This window comes from Centruroides vittatus, unplaced genomic scaffold, assembly GCF_030686945.1.
Source record: "Centruroides vittatus isolate TY-2023 unplaced genomic scaffold, ASM3068694v2 contig_1824, whole genome shotgun sequence".
NCBI lineage: Eukaryota > Metazoa > Arthropoda > Arachnida > Scorpiones > Buthidae > Centruroides > Centruroides vittatus.
Window position 1 is genome coordinate 1425380 of NW_027121123.1, and position 9682 is coordinate 1435061.

The 9682-nt window shown below is 28.2% G+C and overlaps 1 protein-coding gene across 1 annotated transcript; it reads right to left on the reverse strand.

Moving 5' to 3' along the window:
- Positions 1-1043: 1043 nt before the first annotated feature.
- Positions 1044-8004, reverse strand: LOC136969854 (homeobox protein Mohawk-like). Its single transcript, XM_067264142.1, has 8 exons — positions 7799-8004; positions 6011-6139; positions 5680-5848; positions 2635-2836; positions 2377-2506; positions 2016-2273; positions 1727-1775; positions 1044-1628 (listed from the first exon to the last, which is right to left on the reverse strand). The coding sequence occupies exons 3-8, from the start codon at positions 5829-5831 to the stop codon at positions 1532-1534; spliced, it is 888 nt and encodes a 295-aa protein (XP_067120243.1). The 5' UTR covers positions 5832-5848; positions 6011-6139; positions 7799-8004; the 3' UTR covers positions 1044-1531.
- Between the last annotated feature and the right edge of the window lie 1678 nt (positions 8005-9682).

Sequence of the window (9682 nt, forward strand, 5' to 3'; positions counted from 1 at the left end):
GACAGCCACAACCTTACTTCCTCTTATAAGTTTGCTATTTTCCCACGCTTTTTTTCATTGTTTTTTAAAAATATAAAAATGTCTCTCATAAATTAAAATTCAAAATAAATTTTATTTGAATTTTTTAAAAATATTTCCACAATACTTTAACTGTATATAAAAATAATCCATTTAAACTCTTATTAAATAAAATGTCAAAAACACGAGATAGAGCTTTGAATTCTTAGGAATTATACCTTAATAACATTCTTAATGAAACTATTTAAAAGGAAAACATTTAATTTAACAATTATAAATACATTAAGTCGTGCAAAGATAGTTCTATATAATTTAAACATTAATTATTTAACGGAAATTTCCTTCCATTTCCGATAATTTTATCTTAAGTAATTAAAGTTAGAGAAAAATAATTAAAACTGAGTATCCAACCTTTAAAAATATACTTACTTTCAGCATCTTCAGCAAAGAAATTCTTTTATTAAAATATTTTTGAATATGTTATCCGAGAAAAACAATTACAAAACAATATTTTTCATTAGAAAAATCATTTTAAAACTTTAGAAATTTATATGAAAACTCGAATTAAAATATTTCTCAAATTTATCTGTGAATTTATTCTATTTTTCTTTCTGAAGATACTTTGCAATATTGGGACTTCTACACCAGTGGCATGCAGATAAACGTTAAGATCTCCAAGTAAAATAAAATAAAATAAAATAAAAACCATTGAAATTCAACGAGCAACGAGCTCTTCCAAATATCAAATCTCTAAATGTAACAGAATCGAAAAAATAAAATAAAATCAAACTTATATATCGAATTTCTTGTGGGTCAGTAAAGTTCTAGTCATAAAAAGTTAACAAGAAAAAAAAGATGCCAAGAATAAAATAGAAATTTATAAATATTTAAATATATAAATTATAATTATTTCTTTGTATTACGATGCTTTCGTATCCTTTACAAAATAGTGAACTCTCAAGCAGTATCAAGAGTCTAGTGTAATAAAATGATTAAAAAGAAAATATAAAATAAAAATATGATGGCGAATTGTTTAAATAATTTATTAATAATATCACAGCTTGTTTTATGCAATAATTGCATGTTATACACAAATTTCTAAACGAGTACAAAATGCATATCACCGAGATTTCTATCGACTAAATAAAATTAGAAAGACACCATTTGGAGAATTATTACACGAATAAAAATGCTTTACTTTAAAAAGCAAGCAAATCGATGTATAGATTATTGCTTAATTTATTTATAAAATCTCATTGTTTGTTGTTACTGTTATTATTATTTACTTAATACGGGAAGACGTGATGTTTTTACTTTTTTTCTGGAACCATTTTGTTTTTTCCTCTTTTTGGACCCAATGTACTTCAATTTTATCGATTCTTTTTATGTCCTTTGGATAAAGAAGGAAACATTTGAGATCTACTGTGTAAAATTAGATTTTAAAAACCAATTTATCTTATCAGAATCAATCGAAGAAATTTGAATGTTGCGATAAACAAATAAAATCTCTGATCTATGCAAGAGATGCGGATTCTTTATCTTCGCTTCTTGAAAGACTCGTCAAGACTTCTGCTGCATCTAGTTCAGACCAGTTATGATTATTTTCGATTCTATACAAAATAATAATATTTTATTCCATTATCGTTTAATTCATTTTTATCTGTTTTTCAATTTTTTTTAGAAAATTAAAAATAAATTAAATATTTACTTCTGTTCTTTTGGATTGTCTTCTTCCGATATCGACTGTTGTCTTTCGGCTGAAAGGTTTGTTTTAAAAACACCCAATTAAATAAAATTAAATTAAAAATTTATACGAATTAACTCGAAACAACCGTTATTATTGTATTTGAAAATTTAAATTGCGCTACATAATTGGCTAATCAATTATCATATTTAATCGATTTCTTTAGTTAAGATCGTGTTATAATTTATAACTGATTTTTATTCGAGTTATTTAAATTGTACATATTTTTAAATCGATTAAAAAACATAATTACCTGTATATGATCTTGTTAACGTTTCTTTACTAGCATCATTTAAATACCGTTGCAAAATTGTAGTCTTATATTTAGCAGGAGTTTCTCTTCCAGGATATTCTTCTCCGTTTGGAATCTCTGATTTTTGCTTTTTGGCAAGATTATGTTCGTCATCTGACTCACTATTTTTCCTCTTCCGGCTGTTTTCTAATTGTTGAGGTGTTGTAGCTGAATAACTGTGTTCTTCGTGTTCTATATGATACCTCGGACATTCGTCAACTAAATTATTCAACATCGTTATAATTTGTACAAAACATAAAAATAGATTAAATTAACTAAACTATTTATATATATTTTTACAAAATAAATGTTTTGTTCTTACTATAATTTTCCTCATCACCACTGTCCCATAAACTATCATCAGAACTGATACTTAAGGGCTCTGCATTGCCCGAAACATAACTATTGTACAATCGAATACGTTGGCTCCAACTCAAATCTGGATCGCGTACCTAAAACAAGGAAAGATAAAAAGAAAAGAAAGAAAAGTGAAAGTCATAAAACAGAAATCAGGACAGTGAATGGAACACAAAAAAGTTACGACGCCATCTGTGGAGCAATAAAGCAACTAAAAGCTCACCGTGTTTTTTAGTCTTCTTCTCGCATTGGCGAACCAATTCGATACTTGAACCAATGTCATTTGTGAACCTAAAGCCAATGTAACTTTTTCTGATTTCGTTGGATAAGGATTATTTCTATGTCTTATCAACCACTGTTTTAACGGCTTTGCCATATCTTGCAGCACTTGTCTTTTTTGCCTGGATCTTTCGTGTAGTCTTGCCCTTTAATAAGTTAGAATTACGATGAACTATATATAATATGTTTGAAAATAGATCTTACTCTTTTGAAAAAAAATTGAAAAAAAATCAATAGAACAAGCTTAAATTTTATATCGAACAATAAAAAACTAATAAAACCAGAAAGAACGATAACAGTGAAATAGATTGGATTTCTTTTCTCAAAAAGACTTTATAAAAATCTGTTCTTTCTCTTCCCATTCCTCAATAAAGAAAAAAATGCCGTACAATAAAACAAAAACGGACAGAGTTCACTATATAAAATTTTAAAAACGGAACAAAAGAAAAAACCATAAATTTCATTCAAGTAGGCTGTGCCATACCAGCATTAACAACGTTATAAATGTACCCCTGTATGACATATCTATCAGTCATTGGGCATAAACTGCCAATGAAGAAAAAAAAAATGAAGTTAATAGAAAATGGCTATATTAATGACAGAACTCTTCGTTACCTGAGCCAAAGAATAAGGACAGAAATTGTAGAATTCAAACAAGCTCTGATTAACACAAGACTGGCTTTGTGAACATTTTGAATCGATGCCAGAAAATTTTTAGAGTTTTAAGCCAGTGGATGTTACCTGATAAACAAGGTGTCGTTGATCGCAGAAAATATCCTAAACATGTTTGTATTAAACGGATTTCTTTTTAAAGTGAAACAATATAATACATTACATAAATTTTCCAAAATTTTAATTATCTAATGTATAAATTTTATTAATTTCCAAGCGTTTTATATAAATATACTGTATTTTTACATTAGCAACACACAGAAACGCAATGAGATTTTATCAGTAAGCATTATCTTGTTTTCTTCCATTTACATTTACTAGAGGGAGGAGGGGGAGAAAAACCACGAAGGGTATCAAGTTCATTAATTAAAGATCATCAATCTACGCCGTGCTTCCTTACAGACTAGTAATCGTACAACGCACCGATCCCCCACAGACTAACCCATTACTGCCAACTTGAATAGCTACTGACTCCTATCTATATTTAGAATTTTAAAATGAATTCTACAGCTCGTGTCCTCGATCTGTCTAAAACTGTGGGCACGAGGTCATGCGACTTATAACCATGACATTTTGAATCGTAACAATCACAACAATAGATTAGAATTTTTTAATTTATTTTTGAAAACTTTTGTATTGTTCAAATTCGGAAATGTCGATTGAAGTTGAAGACGGGAATAAATATCTTTCGGATGCTGTTATCCAGATGTCTTCCACTAAAAGAGATGAACTGGAGAAGATGCTCGAACACTGTCAAGCTCTAGATGATAGCGAAAATAAATGTAATAATTCTAGAAACATATTATCTACGAGACCGAAAACAGCGAGGGAATATGACCAACATTTAAATAATCTAAGAAAAGAAAATTTTAATTTGAAGCTTCGTTTATTTCTTTTAGAAGAAAAGAACGATCAGTGTAAAGATGGGCATAATATGTACTGGCCAGAACATAGTTTAACTGATTCAAAATCAAGCGTAAAGGACGAATCTATAGAATCTTTACAAAGAAAGCTTTACGAAAAAGAAAATCAGCACAAGGAACTAGAAAATAAATTAGATTTTCTTTACAGAAGAGCTGCGAATAAAGATTCAGACAAAATTGAAATAGAAGCAATAGATGATTCAGAAATCTCTGAAGGATCTGAACGAACACTGACGATGAAACAATTAATACAGCAGTTCAAAATGATTCAAAGCCAATGTGACAAATTAGAGGAAAAATACATTAAGTTGGTATTAGCCAATAATCACCCTGAAGATAAGTTAAAGAGTTATCTGTCCACAACTAAATTTCCAATAGTTAAATTGCCTGAAGAAAATCTGGAGGAAAGCAAAGTCACGGATTACAAATTCGATCAACTTCAACGTCAATTATCTATATCGGAAGATAATGTCAATCGCTTGCTTAAAATTCTAGAAACAAAGGATAAATTATTAGAATTCCTCTTAAGAAACTATCGAGAATCAGAAGCCAGCCAAAATGGCATCGTAGCAAATTCATGTTTAAGAGAAGAAAAAATGATTTTTTTTAAAAATTCCTTACTGAACTCCGAGACGAAATTAATCAATATGAAAAAGATAACGAATGATATAAAAAATAAGGGTGATAAACAGCAACAATCGGAATTCAGACCATCAAAATCCACACCTATTCAGATAAAGGGATTATTCGAAAATGTTTCTAGACCCAAAAAAGTTTCGGTGGAAAGATATCAAAAAGCTTTAAATGATCACACCCAATCGAAATTTAAGAACGGGGAGGATCTAAATTTATCAAAAAATCCCCCAAATGCAAAATTACAAGAAGATTCTGTTGGAGATTGTGGAGATATCTGCCACAATCAAGTTGATGGTTCTTTGTGTAACGATTCTCCTTCTACATCCGACAAAAGTAACTCGACGAAAACATTATTTAAATCTCCAGATTTAAGTAATAATAATAATAATTCGAAGTGTTCAGAAGTAAAGAATGGTTCCATTTTATTTCACAAGACCAAATTAAGTTTGCCAGTCCGTGTACAGTTGGTGATCGAAAATTGGGATAAAATGCAAAATATTTTCGATATTCTTAAAAAAATTGAAATTAATTCGATTGAAGACATGGAAGAAACAAAATTTTCTGTAAAACTCGACTTAAATTAATTTTCTGTAATTCTATATAAATAAAAATAACTCAAAAATTAAATAAAAACTACAAAAATTTGAGATAAAATAATAAAGACACGAAAAGTTTGTAATGTCCACTATTATTGGCTACTGAGTTATTAAAATTTTTATTTCGTCCAATGAGAATAAACGAAAGAGAAATTTATATACCTTGTGCTGCTCATTCTAAGAAGGCGACCAGATCTTGTCCTTATGAGATGCTCGCCCATTCCAAATCGAACATTGTCACTCATTTCGTCCGAAGAATTATTAACATCTTCGACACCTCTTCTATTTTCTTTATCGTCAATTATTTGCCCCATTGAATAAAAAACGGTACCTTAAAAAAATGAAAAAACTCATCAACAGATGTCGCTACGAGAAAAAAACTTTAAAAATTCAAATTTTTAAATTTTTCCGACGTCACAATTACTTCTAAACAATTAATTAGTGTTGTTAGTGTTCAAAAAATGTTTAAATATATTTTAAAATAGTTATTTACCTTAAATAAATTATAGAAAGAGTGAGTTCACAGATATATAAAAAATAAACGACAGCTGGCATCAAAAGTGAACACCAAAATTTTTTTTTCTTTCTCTTTGTTTATCTTCCTTGTAACGTTTACAAATCTCTTGTAATGTAAAAAAAAGTAAAGTTTTATAGTTATATAAATAATCTACATTTAATATAATTATAAATTAATTTTAATTCTAATTAGAAACGTAATGTAAATAATAAAAAAATGACATTTATAGTAACAATATACCTCCGCTAAACTATCAGTTGGGGGTTAAACCCCAGCAGAGTTTGTAAAACATTTGTTCTATAATCTTCCCAACACTCCAATAAGTAAGTACATACTTTTTCTACGTTACAATATGTAAATTATTATATAAATCTATAAATTATTACTGTAATTTTTGAATTTATACGTTCGAATATATAGTAAATTTACATTAAAATACAAGCTTTTTGACTTATATTCAATACATATGAAGCCTACAATTATGATAGAAAAGTTGTGTCTACTTTGTCTGTCTGTAAGATTATTTCTTCAAAATTAAAAAAAAATAGCCTTAAGAAACGAAGACTAAGTGCTTGTAAATGTAGAGTTAAAGTTATAAACTTTGTGCAAGACTTTGTCCAAAACTTTGTGCATAAACTTTGTCCAAGGCGGTTAAGGCATCAGCCTTAACCGCCTTGGCTATCAGGCTGTTCTAGGGATTCTTCAGTAAACTCAATTTTCGTGGGTGGTCTCCCCCGGATATATCGAGCTCCGTACCCCATCATCCGACATCCTCCATTGTGGGCCTGGCCGACTCCACGATGGGCACCCTCTTAGTACACACAGGGCGGAAGAGTAAAATAAAAGCACAAATTCTTGAGAAAATTCTCTTAAAAACTAATAGAATAATAAAAGAATAGGCAAAATTTGTTGTTTTGTAAGCAGTTATTCCTCATATCATACGAGAAATATCTAAATGCGGATTAGCGGATTACATTACAAAGAATTTGTTAAGTACATATTTATTTACGATAATATGGACTTTAATTAATTTTTTGATATTCCGAAATCTTACTTATAATGCTTTTATGTTCTTGAACTTCCAATTTTCATATATTCCATCAACAGTAATGATACAAATTTTAGAACAGGATTGACACGTAAACTAAATAAACTACAGCTTAAGACTTGACGCAACCAGGATACAAACTAAGGCCTGATTTAAAAAAAAAAGATTTATTAGTATTTAGCTGTTATATGAGGGCCCCAACAAGTCAAAATCACGCAATATTTTTATTTTTATTTTTGGCTCTTTTTGCCTGGTGAGGGCTAAGACGGCGACTACAAAATTTATTGATTTCTTTAAGTTCTTTTACATCGCATCAATTAAATATTCAATTGTAATATTAAAATTGTAATATTACAGCTTTATCTTAAAATATTGCAACAACAATTACGTATTGCAGTTAACTTGTAAGATTAAACCATACCTACCCTCTATTTAAATTAACAATTCCCATTCCTTTGTTAAAATATATACACTCTTCAGTAATTCTAAATTAATTGAAATTAAGTTACATAACAGATACATAATTAATAAAATAATAAATAATTAACACAGATTTGAAATTTTAATTAATATACATTAATTAATCTTCACTTAAGGATATCGCCCGCACAAACAAGTCCCACTCGGGTATGTTTTACGCATAAAAATAACTTAAATTGAAATAAATCATTAAAAGAATTAATAATATTAAATATTTTACGGTTTTTAATACTTACAACGTTAAATATTTCAACAAATTTCTGGAAATAATACGATATTTTTTAAGATAAAAAATTTCAACGTCGTGTTAAAGACATGATTATATGAAGCATGAACTCTCGAATCACCCAGAAACATGGATTCTATTCAGTCTTTGTGTAAACTCTTCCTTAACTGAATAGGACGAACATATTCATCGTTCTTTATTCAGTTTCTGGGTCCTAACTAACATTTGGGACGTGTGCACAATCAAACATGTTCGTCATATCTCAAACGGAATATAAATTTAAAAAATATGATATTCATGAATTTTCTAAATAATTTTTTCTATCATTTTTTCCTTCCATTTTATATAAATAGATATATTATTTTCGAATTTGTTTTTATTTTGAAAAGTTTACAAGATGGCTGACTTGTTTGTTAAGCCCGAGCTAACAATACGTAAGAATTCTATTTTTAATGGTTTACTATTAATAGATGAAAAATTTAGAGTAAATCATTAACTACTCTTTATATATATATTTTAAATTATTTAATAATTAAAAATGTATTATTTATTATTGAAAATTCGCTATTTTATGCTCTCATTTTTGTATTGGAATTGCTGTTTTTATTAGTTTACTTGATAGATTTTTATATTGAAGTATTAATGGGCCTCATGGATGTCCGTAGAAAATTTCCCAGGGGGTAAAGCTTGGAGACAAATAATTACATCAGTAAAGTATTAATTTTGGGGGATATTTTTAAAGACAGACAAAGATCCCATAATCTAGATTGTAAGTATATATCTCAATCACTTTTAAATTATAATTTATGGAATTTTTTAATCAATCTCAGAGGAGTACAAGTGCACCCGTTTGCCTCTTCTGCGGACACCCATATTGGGCCTGTGTATATAATGCATGATAATTGAATAATTTTGAAGGGTATTTTTGAGACAGACAAATCGTTCTATAGTTTAGGATGTAAGTATGCGTCTCAATAACTTTTACTATTATAATTTGTTAAATTTTTTTTACTTAATCCCAGAGGAGGGCAAGTGCCCTGTTTGTCTCTTCTGCAGACATCCATGATGGGCTTGCATACATAATGCATAATAAGTGAATAATTAAAATATTCTCCATATAATCAATATAATTAATATTAAGAAAGATAATTTGAATATTCAGTTTCGAATTGTTATTCAACGGTTCGTTGAACAGATCGATAGAAACGAGGTTTTATTAATTACTTCTCTACATTAATTTGATGTTATCCTCTTGTAATAAATCGTTAGAAAGAATTTTAATACATCTCTTGCTCGAAATTATTTAGACGATTTTCAATATTTGCAATTTATCATCTTTAAAGAAAAATCCATTTTTAAAAAGCGATCAAAACTTTGCAAGCAAATTTCATTATTATGCGGGTTATTAATAAATTTGTTTAAACATTTTCCTCCTTAATTAATAAATTATATAAGTAATTATCTTTTCAATGTTTCGGAGGAATTCTGAATTTTTAACTTTTCTTCATTACTTTTAATTATTTGCATATTAATTTAAAATTCATTTGAAATTTCGTAAAGGATTCTGGTTTATTTTCAATTTTTACGTTCTACGTAAGCCATTTAAACATTGTTTTGAATTTCAATTAAGTGGAAAATGGTAATTAATTACAGATTAAGCTCTTGAAATATTGAAAGTATACAAAATTTGTTCGTTGATATAACTTAAATTTACTTTAATTCAGTTAGTTTTTTTTGGTTGAAACACCTTGAAAAAAAGTGTAGTTAATGAAAATGATTTTTTTCCTTTACACTCTTTATCAAATTACTTAATGAGAATATCATTTTTTACACGAATTTTTATTAAAAATTGAATGAAAATTATTATTATTATTCGCATATTTCTAAATAGAAA